The sequence below is a fragment of the Hyperolius riggenbachi genome, chromosome 7 (genome assembly GCF_040937935.1).
Source record: "Hyperolius riggenbachi isolate aHypRig1 chromosome 7, aHypRig1.pri, whole genome shotgun sequence".
NCBI lineage: Eukaryota > Metazoa > Chordata > Amphibia > Anura > Hyperoliidae > Hyperolius > Hyperolius riggenbachi.
In genome coordinates, this window is record NC_090652.1 from 205408776 (window position 1) to 205425919 (window position 17144).

At 42.3% G+C, this 17144-nt stretch overlaps 1 protein-coding gene across 28 annotated transcripts in view; it reads left to right on the forward strand.

The window, feature by feature from the left end:
* Nucleotides 1-17144, forward strand: part of ABI2 (abl interactor 2) — a 189195-nt gene that overhangs the window by 79896 nt on the left and 92155 nt on the right. For all 28 annotated transcript variants that reach the window (XM_068245040.1, XM_068245035.1, XM_068245036.1 and 25 more), the window contains exons 2-3: nt 7838-8005; nt 8956-9132. In XM_068245040.1, coding sequence (XP_068101141.1) covers nt 7838-8005; nt 8956-9132 — 345 coding nt within the window. The remainder of the gene's footprint in view (nt 1-7837; nt 8006-8955; nt 9133-17144) is intronic.

Here is a 17144-nt window from a genome sequence, read left to right on the forward strand (position 1 = left end):
TGGTCCCAAAGTGGGGGTCTCGGCTTATACACTAGTCAATACAAGTTGTACTGCCCCTCCAGCATATGAAGAGAACCTCTGTCTGCTTCCCCCGAGTAGCCGCTCCTCCGTTTGCCGCTTCAATTCCTTCACTCTCCCCCAGGCAGACCAAAGTGGCATGCAAGTGCCAGCTGTGACCCCCCTCCTCTGGGCATACGAGTGTGCAGTGCAGTATTTCCCCCACCAGACTGGAGCGGCATGCCGGTGTCAGATATGTCCCTTCTTCTCCCCGATATATGCAGTGTGTGCGCAGCAAAGCTTTCACTTACCGATCCATACCACCGGGACTCCTCGTTAGCTTGCCTGTTGTCTCCTTTCCTATGTGCCTGGTGATTAATAAAGATTAGGACTAATGGTGTTCCCTCCCTTCTGCAACAGAAGTATGGGTAAAATGAGTAGAAACAAACAAGAGTAGGGTCACCAATTACAAATTTCAGCCAACCAAGCAAACCCCAGGCTACCTTTTTCCTACCCCCGGCTTATACTTGGGTCTAGGCCTGAAAGATAAATCGAATTTAAACTGAAATCGCGATCACCAAGATCACAATTTCGGAATTGTCAAAGCGGTGATTATCACAATCGCATCATTTTCACATGGGGGAAATTTGAAGAAGCGGTTTCAAACTTCCCCAAAGTCCCGTCCCGTGCGTCCCGCAGCGTTGTACATTCGTTCCACACGAGACCACCTGCTGTCTGTCCTATCGCCATCTGCCGGCTCTTGTGCATGGCAAAACTCTGGGTACCTACAGGAAGTATTCCGTGCATTAGAGCCTGCAGGAGGCGAAGTGGATAGACGGGCATTGCTGGACTCATGCTGGAATCTATGTCCAGAACTGATGCAGCTTGGGGGACAGAGGAGGCACAGAGACACGGGGAGCACAGAGATACAAAGAAAAACAGAGCGGGCACTGAAACACAAAGGGGTCGAGAGAGACCCAGAGGAGGCATAAAGAGGCAAAGGGCGCACAAAGAGAGACAGTGGGACAGAGGGAGAACAAACAGGCACAGAAGGGGGAACAACGCTTGTTTTTAAAGGATACCACAACTGACATGTGACATGATGAGATAGACATGGGTATGTACAGTGCCTAGCACACAAATAACTGTGCTGTGTTCCTTTTTTTCTTTCTCTGCCTGAAAGAGGTAAATATCAGGTATGTAAGTGGCTGACTCAGTCCTGACTCAGACAGGAAGTGACTACAGTGTGACCCTCACTGATAAGAATTTCCCCCTTTTTTATCTCTTTCTTGCTCTCAGAAGCCATTTTCTTCTAGGAAAGTGTTTTATAGTTGGAATTTCTTATCAGTGAGGGTCACACTGTAGTCACTTCCTGTCTGAGTCAGGACTGAGTCAGCCACTTACATACCTGATATTTACCTCTTTCAGGCAGAGAAAGAAAAAAAGGAACGCAGCATAGTTATTTGTGTGCTAGGCACTGTACATACCCATGTCTATCGCATTATGCCACATGTCAGTTGTGGTATCCTTTAAGGAAATCGTGAATCAAATTGAAATCGCAATTTTAGACAGAAATCGCTCAATTCAATTTTTTCCTAAAATCGTTCAGGCCTACTCGGGTCAATCATTTTTTCCTGTTTTATGAAGTAAAAGTTGGGGGTCGGCTTATACACGGGTCAGCTTATACACGAGTATATACGGGTATTTATTTTAACATGAGTTTCGGCTCAGGTACACTTTAACAAGACTCTGTGAATGTTTAGGAACTAAGACCAGTTGCTTTGGTTTTGTAATTCCCCAAAAGTGCGTGACAGGTGTGGATTTCAGGTAGGCCAGTTTAGCACCCAGACTCTTAAGTTTCGTACACTTGTACTGTTGCCCAGCAGCATTTGGTCCTCTATTCCTTGGGTGATGGTTCTGGGTACAGATTTGTCGCTAGCCTGGTAGGCTGGCTGTCCATTCTGTTACTATGTAGGGGAGAGGAGGAGGATGGAGCTGAACAGAGAGGTCAGGGTGAGTAGGCATATATTGCCCTAAGCCTCTGCTCGGCCGCAAAGAATCAAGCCGCTAAATGAAGCCTTATTTATGTCTTAAATACAACTTTTCTGGAGAGGGTGGAAAATATTAAGCTGAGCTGTTATAGCACTTATAAATAATCCTGTAACCTCAAATCACAAATATGCATACTTTTAGAAATGGAGCTGGATACCAGCTATAGTCATACAGCATTCATGATGAAACAATACAGTGCAACAAATTGGCTCACAAATATGAGCTATCGGCTAATACTTAGGCTGGTTTCACACTGTACATGTTGCATAAAGCACACATTATGTGTGAGAACAGCAGTTGAGACTGGACATGGACATTAATACAAAGCCTGCATACATGGACATTAATACAAAGCCTGCATACAGCGCGTTAGAATAATGTGATCCCTTACAATGCAGAGATTTAAACAGGCCTATAGATTTGTATGGACAGTGAGTTGACGTGCAGTATTATTCTGCAGTGCAATGGACATAGCGTGAAAGGAGCCGAAGGACCCGTTTCCACTAGAGTGAATCTGCATGCGTTTTCTGCATGCAGATTCGCATAACCAATACAAGTGGATGGGGCTGTTTCCACTTGTCAGGAATTCTGTGCGGTCTGCTGTGCAGAAAAAATCAGCACGGTAGAGCCGTCAGAATTCGCATGCCGCACACCTGCACGCAAGTCGCTGGTAATGTAATTTAATTGGAAAACCGCAAGAGTTTTTTGTCTTGCGGTTTTCCATGAGTTTTTTGCGTGCGTTATCGGTTAAAATCGCATAGTGCAAACAGCGAGCGATTCCACGTGAAAATCCGCATGGAAACGCGAACTAATCCGCACCCGCATGCTGATTCGTTGATGCGTTTTCCGCGACAGAATCGCAACGCACAAGTGGAAACGGGCCCTTAGTCAGCAAGCTTTTAAACGATAAAGACCAATTGGTGTACAGGACCAAATTGGAGTCATATGCTGCTGCTTTTCCTCTGACACAACAATCAAATTTTTAGCAGGGTAGTCTTTTTTTTATTTATTTTATTTTATTTTTTTGTCGTCCTCAGAAAGTGCTCCTGGACATCAAATGCTAAGTTTCCAGTTAAACTAGTGTCCAGCTGAGTTGCATAGAAGCCAGTACTACAAACAAAACTACAGCTCGTGTGGTCCTGCTCTATAGACTCTCAGGTACCACACTGTGGCCTAGTGCACACCAAAAACCGCTAGCAGATCCGCAAAATGCTAGCAGATTTTGAAACGCTTTTTCTTCTTTTTCTGTAGCGTTTCAGCTAGCATTTTGCGTTTTTGGTGTAGTAGATTTCATGTATTGTTACAGTAAAGCTGTTACTGAACAGCTACTGTAACAAAAAACGCCTGCCAAACCGCGCTGAAGTGCCGTTTTTCAGATCGTTTTGCGGTTTTCCTATGCTTAACATTGAGGCAGAAACGCATCCGCAATCCAAAATCTGCAGCAGCCCGGGAGTATGCGTTTCTGCAAAACGCCTCCCGCTCTGGTGTGCACCAGCCCATTGAAATACATTACCCTAGCGTATCCGCAGCCGCAAGCGGATCGCAAAACGCAGCCGAACCGCTCTGGTGTGCACTAGGCCTAAGTGGACATATTTCCTCAGTACTACTAGAATACCTCAGAATGGCACAACAAAGGCCAAGGAAATATAAATACCCTGTGCAATAACTGCATAAAATGAAGCAACAAGAACAACCATAACCAACCCATAACTATTAATAGTGACATAGTCTAATTAATCAGCAGCTGCTTAAATGTTCCAGGAGATGCAGACCATAGGAGTGCCAAATTCTGTTACACATAAACAGACTTTATTCCTCAACGATGTAGTAAGAAGCCATTTTCACTGCTTTTATACGCTTATAAAGACACTGGGATTAAGGTAATTTTTTTTTTTTAACACCTACTGAACATTTTCATGTACAGTGGAGGAAATAATTATTTGACCCCTCACTGATTTTGTAAGTTTGTCCAATGACAAAGAAATTAAGTCTCAGAACAGTATCATTTCAATGGTAGGTTTATTTTAACAGTGGCAGATAGCACATCAAAAGGAAAATCGAAAAAATAGCCTTAAATAAAAGATGGCAACTGATTTGCATTTCATTGAGTGAAATACGTTTTTGAACCCCTACCAACCATTAAGAGTTCTGGCTCCCACAGAGTGGGTAGACACTTCTACTCAATTAGTCACCCTCATTAAGGACACCTGTCTTAACTAGTCACCTGTATAAAAGACACCTGTCCACAGAATCAATCAATCAAGCAGACTCCAAACTCTCCAACATGGGAAAGACCAAAGAGCTGTCCAAGGATGTCAGAGACAAAATTGTAGACCTGCACAAGGCTGGAATGGGCTACAAAACCATTAGCAAGAAGCTAGGAGAGAGAAGGTGACAACAATGGTGACAATGGAAGGAGCACAAAATGACCATCAATCGACCTCGCTCTGGGGCTCCACGCAAGATCTCACCTCGTGGGATGTCAATGGTTCTGAGAAAGGTGAAAAAGCATCCTAGAACTACACGGGAGGAGTTAGTGAATGACCTCAAATTAGCAGGGACCACAGTCACCAAGAAAACCATTGGAAACACATTACACCGCAATGGATTAAAATCCTGCAGGGCTCGCAAGGTCCACCTGCTCAAGAAGGCACATGTGCAGGCCCGTCTGAAGTTTGCCAATGAACACCTGAATGATTCTGTGAGTGACTGGGAGAAGGTGCTGTGGTCTGATGAGACCAAAATAGAGCTCTTTGGCATTAATTCAACTCGCTATGTTTGGAGGAAGAAAAATGCTGCCTATGACCCCCAAAACACCGTCCCCACCGTCAAGCATGGGGGTGGAAACATTTTGCTTTGGGGGTGTTTTTCTGCTAAGGGCACAGGACAACTTAATCGCATTAACGGGAAAATGGACGGAGCCATGTATCGTGAAATCCTGAACGACAACCTCCTTCCCTCTGCCAGGAAACTGAAAATGGGTCGTGGATGGGTGTTCCAGCACGACAATGACCCAAAACATACAGCAAAGGCAACAAAGGAGTGGCTCAAGAAGAAGCACATTAAGGTCATGGAGTGGCCTAGTCAGTCTCCGGACCTTAATCCAATAGAAAACCTATGGAGGGAGCTCAAGCTCAGAGTTGCACAGAGACAGCCTCGAAACCTTAGGGATTTAGAGATGATCTGCAAAGAGGAGTGGACCAACCATTCCTCCTAAAATGTGTACAAACTTGGTCATCAATTACAAGAAACGTTTGACCTCTGTGCTTGCAAACAAGGGTTTTTCCACTAAGTATTAAGTCTTTTATTGTTAGAGGGTTCAAAAACTTATTTCACTCAATGAAATGCAAATCAGTTGCTATCTTTTATTTAAGGTTATTTTTACGATTTTCCTTTTGATGTGCTATCTGCCACTGTTAAAATAAACCCACCATTGAAATGATACTGTTCTGAGACTTCATTTCTTTGTCATTGGACAAACTTACAAAATCAGTGAGGGGTCAAATAATTATTTCCTCCACTGTAGATAAGACTGTGCTGAGCTGTAGTGTTGACCATAATACATTACTCTCTTAATAGGAGGAGGAGTTGGGTGAGGTGTCTTGCGCTTCTATCTGGCTTTGATGATAGGATAGTGTGAGGCGTCTGCACAGCGACTAGCGGCCTGGCGTCAAAATTGCAGATCAGTTCAGTTAAAAAGAGAACTACTGGATCCAGTCGGATACTTTCGATATATTTTTTGCAAAAATCACATACATGGAAAGCACACAACTGCAAGTGTGTGCTGATGCATAAAACAAATGAGAGGTTTAACTTATAGCATACTAAAGGCTCATTCACACATTTGACTAAAGTTGGCTGTGGCGGACGTTAGCGCATGCGTAATCAAGCATGTTTATGGCAGCCCCCAACCCGTGAGTGATCCGGCAAATCAACTCACCTGACAAATGGACAACTCCTTTGAAGACGCCACTCCCCCACTGATGTCATGCACACACCGCTTTGTTGTCCTGCTGCCCCAACCCGCCTTCCCCCGCATAGTAACAGTACACGTTGTCAGCTACACAGCTGACACACATCTGTACTGGCCAACCCAGCAATGTCTCTCAAGGGGATCAGGTCCCAATCCTCGCCTGATGGGTGACATACGTCCTAGTGTGTACGCATTTTAAAAGATGCCTGGGCTCTCACTTTAAATAAAGCCATGCATTGTGAACCATAATGGTTGAATATGTTTTTTGTGACATCAAAGTAACAAGATACCTCTAATTGACACTCAGCACTGAAGTACTCGTCTGTAACCATTATGTACAATTTCTTAGGCTACTGCATAATCATTGGTTATGTAAAAGATAAGAACAATAATTTACAAAGGCAAAATGATGCTTATCTTTAGAGTAATGGAGATTAAATATATGTGCTCAAAATTAGATTTATAAATTCCATATGAACTAAAATAAAAGAGCAGCAATCAGTAAATCAAAGAGAAAATAATAGAAATCATTTAGAGTTTGCAGCTGTTCTATGCATACAGTCCCTGCTGAATACACCGCATGAAAGGGACTGGAATGAATTGTAGAGGTGTTTCATGGTAAGGCTCTATTGTCCAGGATCCTAGACAAAAAGGTGCACCCTCCAAAATGTTGGTAACGTTTGTTCCTCAATGTCTCTGTCATACTTGTTTATCTGTACCTGCTATATTTGGCCAGATGTGTGACTTGCCATTATGCTAAATGTACACTTAATGTCTGTAATAACCCTATTTTCGAATGGTTCTGTTTTTTACCTGATATTCTTCTCGCCCATACAGAATATAGTAATAATATGGTTTTGTGTAATCTTTCTGAGATACAGATGCTATTGCATATAGGGCCTGTTTCCACTAGTGCAAAATCCACAGTTTTTTCCTGCAGCGATTTGAGTGGGGAAACGCTGCCTATTCCGTCAAAAGGTTTGCTGCAGTTTACTGCAGCACGGGTCTGAATCCCACAGTGATTTGGCTGTAGCTTTGAAGCAGCAGGGGTCTGATTCGGAAATTTACGTGGCACCTTAGCGGGAATAGGCCTTAAGGTAGCCACTAACGGTCGAATTTCTAGCGAAAAATCGTTCGAACGATCAGAAATTCTGATCGGAAGTGAAATATTGTAATACATCATTCACTACACCATTAACGAACCAATCTTTACTTCCTATCTATCACAACCAACAAGAAAACCCAAATTTTGGTTCGACGAAAATTCGGGCGACGTTTTTGTCACTCGTTCATAATCGATTGTGTCCACCAATGAAGATTTACAACCAATCCGATCAGAATTTCTGATCGCTCGAACGATTTTTCACTAGAAATTGGACCGTTAGTGGCAACCTTAATGCGTATCTGCTTCCATCTTCATTTGAAAGTAAACCTGAGATGGGGCAGGTGAGAAAATGTATACATACCTGGGTCTGTCCTCCACCGCCTCTCCGTTCGTCTGCAATCTGCTCCGGTAAGTCTGCCGGTCTGGTGCCAACAGTGCATGCGCAGCCTAGCAGCGCGTGCCCCCATTGTATTTCCATTGCTGGGAGCGTTCTGTGCCTACGCTGACTGGCCCCGACTGGACAACTTACCGGAGCGATCAGGCTGGAGGTTATGATCATCAGGTAAAATGTCTAGTATTGATCTATCTTTTTTTACCATGTAGATGTGTAGTACTTCTTTAAACTTGCATATAGCTAAATATCAAAGTTGGCACCGAATATTCAATGTAAATGTGAAATCCTTTTTTTTTTTTTTTTTTTTTTTTTCCAGTCTGCAGATAAGCAAAGAGCCCTAGAGGAAACCAAAGCCTATACAACACAATCCTTAGCTAGTGTGGCTTATCTCATTAACACCTTAGCCAACAATGTCCTGCAAATGCTTGATATACAAGCTTCTCAGCTCAGAAGGATGGAGTCCTCCATTAACCATATATCACAGGTAAGTTGAGAACCACATTTATTTGTACAGTCACATTTGAAGGACTGGAGAAAATCAGTGCATGGCTGCTGCACAAAAGAGTATTACACTGGATGCTGTTGTAACCCAAGGGACCAGTTTCCTGGATTTTTCTCCTCCAAACCTATGTGCGTCGTGTTGTGCGAAAAATAAGGTAAGTTAAAGGAGCATTGGCCCATTTTCAAGCGGCGTACAATTTGCAATGAAATGAATGAGGAACTTTGCTAATGCAACATCACATCTCTCAAGATAAATATTTCACCACGTAACAGATGTCACTTGGTAATAATGTGTTTGGGGCAGCGGAGGAGCTCAACGCTCTTGGGGAACACAAGCCCCTCTCACTTGCAGTTGACGTTTGCTTAACCCTTGCACAATCTTGTTAAATGGCCAATTATGGCCATTTGTTTAATGAGAGAATGGGTTAATATTCTGGTCTCTTTGTTAAGCAAGGTCATATTACATTTTAGATATCATGTTATCTCAAACGGCTAATGTGCAACTGGAAGCCAGAGGAGGAACATCATTGCAATAAGCATCAGCCTGTAAATGGGCTAATTTTTGTTCTTGCCAACAGCTTTGAGCAGCAGTCTTATCTGTAAGGTGTAAGAGACTACCTGAATAATATATGCTATTCCCTCTAAAATATAATTTTCATTTTCGTATTCCGGAAAATAAGGTAATGATCTAAACTCAGATTTGTGAAGCAAAACCTTTGGTTTTTCTTGGCTGCACATACGGTAGTATGTCAAAGAATGTAGCCATTGCTTAGGTGCAGAGACAGAAAGGGGCTAGTCTCTGTACAAACTTTTTCTTCTTGACCTTACTAAATGAAATCTGCCATTTTATATGCATTTTTTTCTGTAATTTTTCTTTCCCAGAAATATTGTATAGAATTTTGTTCAGTTTAATAAAACTGCTATTATTTCCAGACCGTGGATATCCACAAAGAAAAAGTTGCAAGAAGAGAGATTGGGATCTTAACAACAAACAAAAACACTTCTAGAACGCACAAAATAATTGCTCCAGCTAATCTGGAGAGGCCAGTACGGTACATTCGGAAACCTATTGACTACACAATTCTTGATGACACCGGACATGGTGTTAAGGTATGTAAAAAAATGTTTCCTTTTTGTTATGGCCATGTATTGATTCATGCTGCTGATTGTGAAAAATACAGTATATGCCCTTTTTCCTTGTATGCAAATCCTTTGTTTTCTATATCATGATTATATAATAAGGGTCACATTAGATAAAAGAAAACAACCCTCTCACAGTACCATGCTCTGTTATGAGAATCTTCTCGTAGCTTATACACCATCGAAAATCAGATAATGTCTAGTCTTTGTGTGTCTACAGCAGTAAAAACACCCACACGCCCTATACACTTGTTAAGGCTGTATGTAGCATTTCTAAAAACCTTATAGACATGAAACTTGTTTCTGAACACAGCAAGACATCTGGTCATTTCTGCTATCTTACATTTATTCAGGCACTACCTTAAACATTATAGTCCATTGTCATCTGTTGCAGTCCCCAGTGACACCACAACAAGGTAGGTGTCAGGAGAATGTCAGATAATGCGTGAAAAGTCATAGGAATGATTCATTCATTCATCATTAGCTGACGTTTCCATAGCAACAGAAAATCAGACTTTTCCCAGTGGAATCCAGCCTTGCCAATCAAAACATTTGCAGTAAAGACTGACTTTCACAGGTAAATAGCAGGTCAGTTTTCCTCAGTTTCATAAAGGAGTTTGAGGTCTATGGACTCCTTTGCCTATAGGGAGTGCCTTTACCCATTCAGTAAAGACTTCATTTATGTTCCTACACATGCACACCATTAAACAAAACTCCACACACTAGTCTCTGCACAGACTTTTTTTTTTTCTTGGCCTTACTATATGAGATCTGAAAGAATACAGCTATTATAATATAGGTTCTTTTTTTCTTATAAAATGGGAAAAATAACGAAACAAATGCCATTTCTTATGTTTGTTTTTCCCTGTAATTTTGCTTTACAGGAAATATATAGAAATTTCTTTAGTTTTGTTGAGTTTAATAATAATACTGTTAGAATATCCAGACCATGCAAACTCTTATTTTTTATATTGGTTTTAAATAGCAAAGATTCTGCAGCAGTCATTTACATGTTTTATATCATCACACTCTCTTAAAGAGAACCAGAGATAAAGAATTGAAAGTTAGTTATACATACCTGGGGCTTTCCGCAGCTCCAGAAACCCTGATCGCTCCCACGCCGCGGTTCTCAGCCTTCCCCGTTTGCTGCACCGGCTCCCGTGACTTCAGCCGACTGGCCAGTCAAGGCGTAGCTGAAGTGCGCTCCTTGCGTACCTCTCCAGCGGATGCTGGAGAGATATGCAAGGAGCGCACTTCACTTGTGTAAGCTGGCCATGCCCCCTGGAAGTCCGTGAGCCGGTGCGGCGAACGGGGAAGGCTGAAGACCGTGGCGTGGGAGCGATCAGGGTTTCTGGACCTGCGGGAAGCCCCAGGTATGTATATCTAACTTTTAATTCTTTATCTCTGGTTTCCTTTAAAGCTGACCCAAACTAAACATTTTTTTTTTAATTCAAAATATTTAGCACCACTCTGACACATACAAAGATAAACACTCCTTCAAGCCTATGAGCATTGCAGTGCATGCTTTTCACCCTTCTCTTTTCATAAGTAGGGTTATACAGGTGGCAGCCATTAGCAATCCCTCCTTTTCCGGACACCACCTACTCCACCAGTTTGCCGGATTCTGTCCCGGCAAAATGAAAGGAAGGGAGGGGTTCCTCCAATAAATGTTAAATATTTTATATTTGTCATCATGCAGCTGAAAAAAGGCTGCTATTTATTATTATAATTTAGAAAATGGATTTTATTTCTGAAATCTTCTATTTTTAATTTGGGTCCACTTTAAGTGTAAATTTTCTCCCTTGTGTTTGATAAAATGAAAGTAATTTATTATTTTGTTCTCTGTTTTTATTAGAGCTACGTGCCACAGAGTGATTGCCACTGAAATGTGTGTTCTTAGCATACATGTGCTTCTAAAATGTGCCTGTCCTAAAATTCAAGCTCAACTGTCGCAAAAATCTTAAAATTTAAAATGCATACAAATAAGTATGTTTCTTCCTGAGTAAAATGAGCCATAAATTACTTATCTCCTATGTTGCTGTCACTTACAGTAAGCAGTAGAAACTGACATTACCGACAGGCTTTGGGCTAGTCCATCTCTCCATAGGGGATTCTCAGCATGGTCTTTATTTTTTCATAATATACTCCCTGAAAAAGATTTATACAAAGATGCTGGCCAGCCTCCCTGCTCACTGTACACCTTTTTGGCAGTTGGACGGAGCAACTGCCATTCACTAAGGCCTGGTGCACACCAAAAACCGCTAGCAGATCCGCAAAATGCTAGCAGATTTTGAAACGCTTTTTGTTATTTTTCTGTAGCGTTTCAGCTAGCATTTTGCGGTTTTGGGAAGCGTTTTGGGTGTAGTAGATTTCAGATATTGTTACAGTAAAGCTGTTACTGAACAGCTTCTGTAACAAAAACGCCTGCAAAACCGCTCTGAACTGCCGTTTTTCAGAGCGGTTTGCGTTTTTCCTATACTTAACATTGAGGCAGAAACGGATCCACAATCCAAAAAATGCCTCACCCCGGGAGTATGCGTTTCAGCAAAACGCCTCCCGCTCTGGTGTGAACAATCCCATTGAGATACATTGACCAAGCGTATCCGCAGCCGCAAGCGGCTGCAGAAACGCTGAAAAAAGCCGCTCGGTGTGCACCAGCCCTATGTGCGTTTTGAAAATAAAGAAATCCCCGAGAACCCCTCATAAGGAGATGGGCTAGTCCAAAACCTGTTGGTAATGTCCGATTTCTACTACCACCTAAGTGACAGCAACATAGGAGAAAAGTAATGTATGTATGGCTCATTTTACTCTGGAAGAAATCTACTTCTTAATTTGTTTACATATATTTTAACAGATTTTCGCAACAGTGGTCCTTTAAGTGTTGTTTTTTTTTTTCATTCTAGCTGATAGGAGTATTAGCAGTTATGTTTCAAATACAGATTGGATGAATCTGTTAAATAGTAACACTGGCTTCAGTTTTGTGAGGTGACCCTTGCAGAGGTATTCTTCATGTATTAATTATATAATACATTGTATGTGTAGTATGCAATTTCATTAAAAAATCCCTTTCTGAATTGTCTGGGCCTGTTGAGCATCTGATAAGCACATTGCTTATGAACCAAGTGCAGTGTTAAAATGAGTTGGGTCTGCAGATCACCAGCATATTGTCCTCATTACAAGGGAGCATATTTCAGTCATCTGCTATGTATGGGAAGTCTTGGCTGCAGACTGGGGAGAAACTGTTCTAATGGTTCTGAGTTCTTAATGGTTTAAGTTAATGTATAATGTTAAGTGGGAGTTTAGTTTTCCTTAAAGGGAACCTTAACTGAGAGGGAAATGGATGTTTCCTTTTAAACAATACCAGTTGCCTGGCAGTCTTGCTGATCTCTTTGGCTACAAGAGTGACTGAATCACACACCTGAAACAAGCATGCAGCTAATCCACTCTGACTTCAGTCAGAGCACCTGATCTGCATGCTTGTTCAGGGGCTGTGGCTGAAAGTATTAGTGACACGGGATCAACAGGAGAGTCAAGCAACTGGTATTTTAAAAGGAAAAATCCATATCCTTCTCAGGTTAGGTTCCCTTTAAGTATATGTGGTGAAGTAAAGAACTGTCCAAAGAGTTCAGCAGTTAAAGAAGGTTAAAGAGACACTGAAGCGAAAAAAAAATATTATTTGTATGTGTAGCACAGCTAAGAAATAAAACATTAATATCAGATACATCAGTGTAATTGTTTCCAGTACAGGAAGAGTTGAGAAACTCCAGTTGTTATCTCCATGCAAACAAGCCATTAAGCTCTCCGACTAAGTTAGTCGTGGAGAGGGCTGTTATCTGACTTTTATTATCTCAACTGTTCCTGGACTATTTACTTTTCCTCTGCTAGAGGAGAGGTCATTACTTCACAGACTGCTCTGAAAGACTCATTTTGAATGCTGAGTGTTGTGTAATCTGCACATATTATAGAATGATGCAATGTTAGAAAAAACACTATATACCTAAAAATAAATGTATGAGAATATTTTCTTTGCTGGTAATCTTCTAGTAATTATTCATAGTACACAACCAATTCACTATATCATATTTTTTTTTCGCTTCAGTGTCTCTTTAAGAGTAAGCAGCTGTTGTGAAGGCATTTATAAGTGGATCTACTCGCCATTGGCTTCAGTAGTTTGAGGAGCGTACACTCACTATGGCCGCCAAAGACGGGTCCGTCAGACCCTCCCACTGGGCGGACTTTCAGGCGACAGTAGCGCGTGTGTACGCGCTGTCAGCGGACTGATAAGGCTGTGTCTGAGCGATCCGGACCTGTCGTTGGCGGCCGTAGTGCGTGTGTACGCACCTTTAGACTGGATTTTATTCCAAGTTTAACCTATTTGGATGGGTTCACATTGAGAAAAAAACATTCTGCCAATCAGAATGGAACAAATTGGCAGGAATGAGAACAGCTAGTTAATAGGATCTGTCCGTTTGGTACAGATCCATTCGTTAAGTTCCAATGAGCGGAACTGAAGGCTGTGTGGTACACTATTTTTCGGGATAATGGTACGGATCGTCGACTTTGCAAATGCCGGCTGAATCAATGGAAGCCTATGAGGGCTAACTGGGTCCCTTCTCCCTAGCCAGGTCACTGCATATGTTTGGCCTCTTTTTACTCACCTGTTATCTGTCATGTCTGGGTCACCACTCTTGGGTCCACTAAAGAGGATAAATGCTGATATACAGATTGGAAGCCAAGCAAAGCATGAGGTTCTCCATTGAATTGCAATAGGCCAATGGGAAATCTCTCTCAAAGGGTGGATGTTTGCTTGAGTTAAATGCATTGTAGGAGTCTAGGATTCTGAATGTAATCGGATCAATACCAGTAGAGTAGACTTCAGCACTGACCATATCACAGTGGTGGCCTAATTAATCCTTGAAGGAATAGTGAGGTCTTGGACCTCTTTTACACTCTACGCTGAAAAACTGATACGTTTTAACTTTCCATAACAATGCATTGTAAAAAAGCTTTCAGTTAAAATGCGTATATAGCGTGAACTGAGCCATAAGAAAACATGGGCAGTACTTTGAAAATCAGTTGTCCTTTCAGTTATAACTGAGAGCAACTGATATAGTGTAAAAGACCAATTTTCAGAGGCTAACTTCTAGAATTCTGACTAATGCCAGGAAGACCCATTCAGCCTTCTGAATGGGGTATATCATAGACACGTCTAACATAGTGTAAATTATCAGATAGGCCTGGTGCACACCAAAACCCGCTAGCAGATCCGCAAAATGCTAGCAGATTTTGAAACGCTTTTTCTTATTTTTCTGTAGCGTATCACCTAGCATTTTGCGGTTTTGGCAAGCGGTTTTGGTGTAGTAGATTTCATATATTGTTACAGTAAAGCTGTTACTGAACAGCTTCTGTAACAAAAACTCCTGCAAAACCGCTCTGAACTGCCGTTTTTCAGAGCGGTTTGCGTTTTTCCTATTCTTAACATTGGAGGCAGAAACACCTCCGCAGTCTAAAAAATGCCTCACCCCGGGAGTATGCGTTTCAGCAAAATGCCTCCCGCTCTGGTGTGAACCACCCCATTGAGATACGTTGACCAAGCGTATCCGCAGCCGCAAGCAGCTGCAAAAACGCCAAAAACCCGCTCGGTGTGCACCAGCCCTTAGAACTGATCCCTCAAACTTTTCGTCAGATTGCCCCAAAAGTTGCAGTCCTCCATTAAAAGACTTAAAGGAATACTATCAATACCCAAGTGTTCTAAAATGGCATGTACAAATAATGTCTAAGTAGCTGTGTAAACATTTTCCTACTTTTCATGTTAAATATCAGAGGCAAAAGCTTTACTTTGAGTGTAGGATTTAGCTATATTGGGACAAATAAATTGCAGAAGGGGTGTCTGCTTCAATGCACAGCCAGTGTTGCATACACATTTTTCTCTGAAAGCAAAAACAGTAGCTGTGACAATTACAAATGTTCATAACAAGTTTCCTCTGCTCTCTTCAGACACTTCAGTCAGAAACACAGGACAAAGAAGCTGCAGCTGTTGGAAGCTTTCTCTCTGTCACACACACACAGTTACAAACAGGGTTAACTAATCAATTGTGAGGGGAATTTCCCCTCTCCTCATGGTTCATTCTGCCGTCAGTTTTGGTGTCAGTAAAGTTTGAAAGTTTTTTGTTTACCGTAAACAAAGAGGTTGCTAGTTAAATGTATACACCAGTACTTGGCAGCACTTCCCAAACAATTCCTATCTCAATTGAAAAAAATATGTGAATCGATAGTGTTCCTTTAAATGTTGACCAGGAAAATCACAAAGCTAAGAACATTTTCTCTCTCCAGAACATTGTAAATTAAGGCCTCTTTCACAGTGGGACGTTGTTTGATGCGACGTTCAAGTCGCACAACGTGCCCCTAATGCAGTGCTTGTAGGTTATGAAATTGGCCGTTATTTTGCACAGAGTTGTGTCTCTTGGTGCGCTGTTGTCATTGCATACTAATGGAACAAAAACGGTGCATGCGTTACATTCAAAAAAAAAATAAATTACTGAGCATGTGCAACACGCACAACGCAGCAAATGTATTGCTAAATGCACAGCATGCAGCACTTTCTAAATATTGCTACACGTTGCACACAACGCAACGTGTGCACTGTGAATGTCGCACAGACTTTGTATTGGTGTGCGTTAGTCTGCGTTATAATTTTTTATAACGTGCGACTTTAACATCCCACTGTGAAAGAGGCCTTAAAGAGAGTCTGAAGCGAGAATAGATCTCGCTTCAGACCTCATAGCTAGCAGGGGCATGCGTGCCCCTGCTAAAACGCCGCTATAGCGCGGCTTAACGGGGGTCCCTGTCCCCCCAAACCCCCTCCGAGCAGCGGGGGAGCGCTTCCTGGTTGGGGCAGGGCTAACCGCCGCAGCCCTGCCCCATGCGCGTCTGTCAGACGCGTACCTCCGCCTCTCCCCCGCCCCTCTCAGTCTTCCTTCACTGAGAGGGGCGGGGGAGAGGCGGCGATGCGCGTCTGATAGACGCGACTGGAGGCAGGGCTGCAGCCGTTAGCCCTGCCTCCAGGAAGATCAGGTCCAGCGACCTTTTTTCCGACCCAGGTTTGCGGGGGGTGGGTTGGGGGTGAAGGGACCCCCGTTAAGCCGCGGGATAGCGGCGTTTTAGCAGGGGCACACGTGCCCCTGCTATATATAAGACCTGAAGCGAGATTTAGTCTTGCTTCAGTGTCTCTTTAAGGACAACTGTTGTGATAGATATATGGAGGCTGCCATATTTATTTATTTTTAAACAATACCAGTTGCCTGGCAGCCCTGCTGGTCTATTTGGCTGCAGTAGTGTTCAAATATCACCAGAAACAAGCATGCAGCTAATTTTTGTCAGATCTGACAATGTCAGAAACACCTGATCATCTGCCTGCTTATTCAGAGTCTATGGCTAAAAGTAGTCGAGGCAGAGGATCAGCAGGACAGCCAGGCAACTGGTATTGCATGAAAGGAAATAAATATGGCACCATCCATATCCTTCTTGCTATGTCCTTTAAGAATTGAAGCAATGTCACTGAAGTGTGTTCCAATTGGCATAAATTCCCTCCTGCCCTGATGGCTGAAGTGCTGTAGACCAATCCAGTTTGAACAGAGATAGGTCTACATTGCCTCTACTGTATGGTGGTCCCACGGGGCATGGTTCTGATATATCCTAGAAATGGCATTTCTTACCTCCTCCATTGCTTCCATTAATTTTGAATCCACTTTATCAGTCTTTGCAGCATTCCATATGGCAAAATTCTGAAGGACACAATGAAGTATTTAAAAGTAAAGTCATTCTTCTTTAGTCATTGAGGCTTTATGCACTTTGGAAAGAATATTTTCCTAGTGCCTGTGGGAGACTTGATGCATTTTATTGAATTGCTGGGATCAAATGGGACTTTGCTCTTAATATCAAATTCTGAGTGAAGTCAAGTAAGGACAGCAAAATGCCTAAAA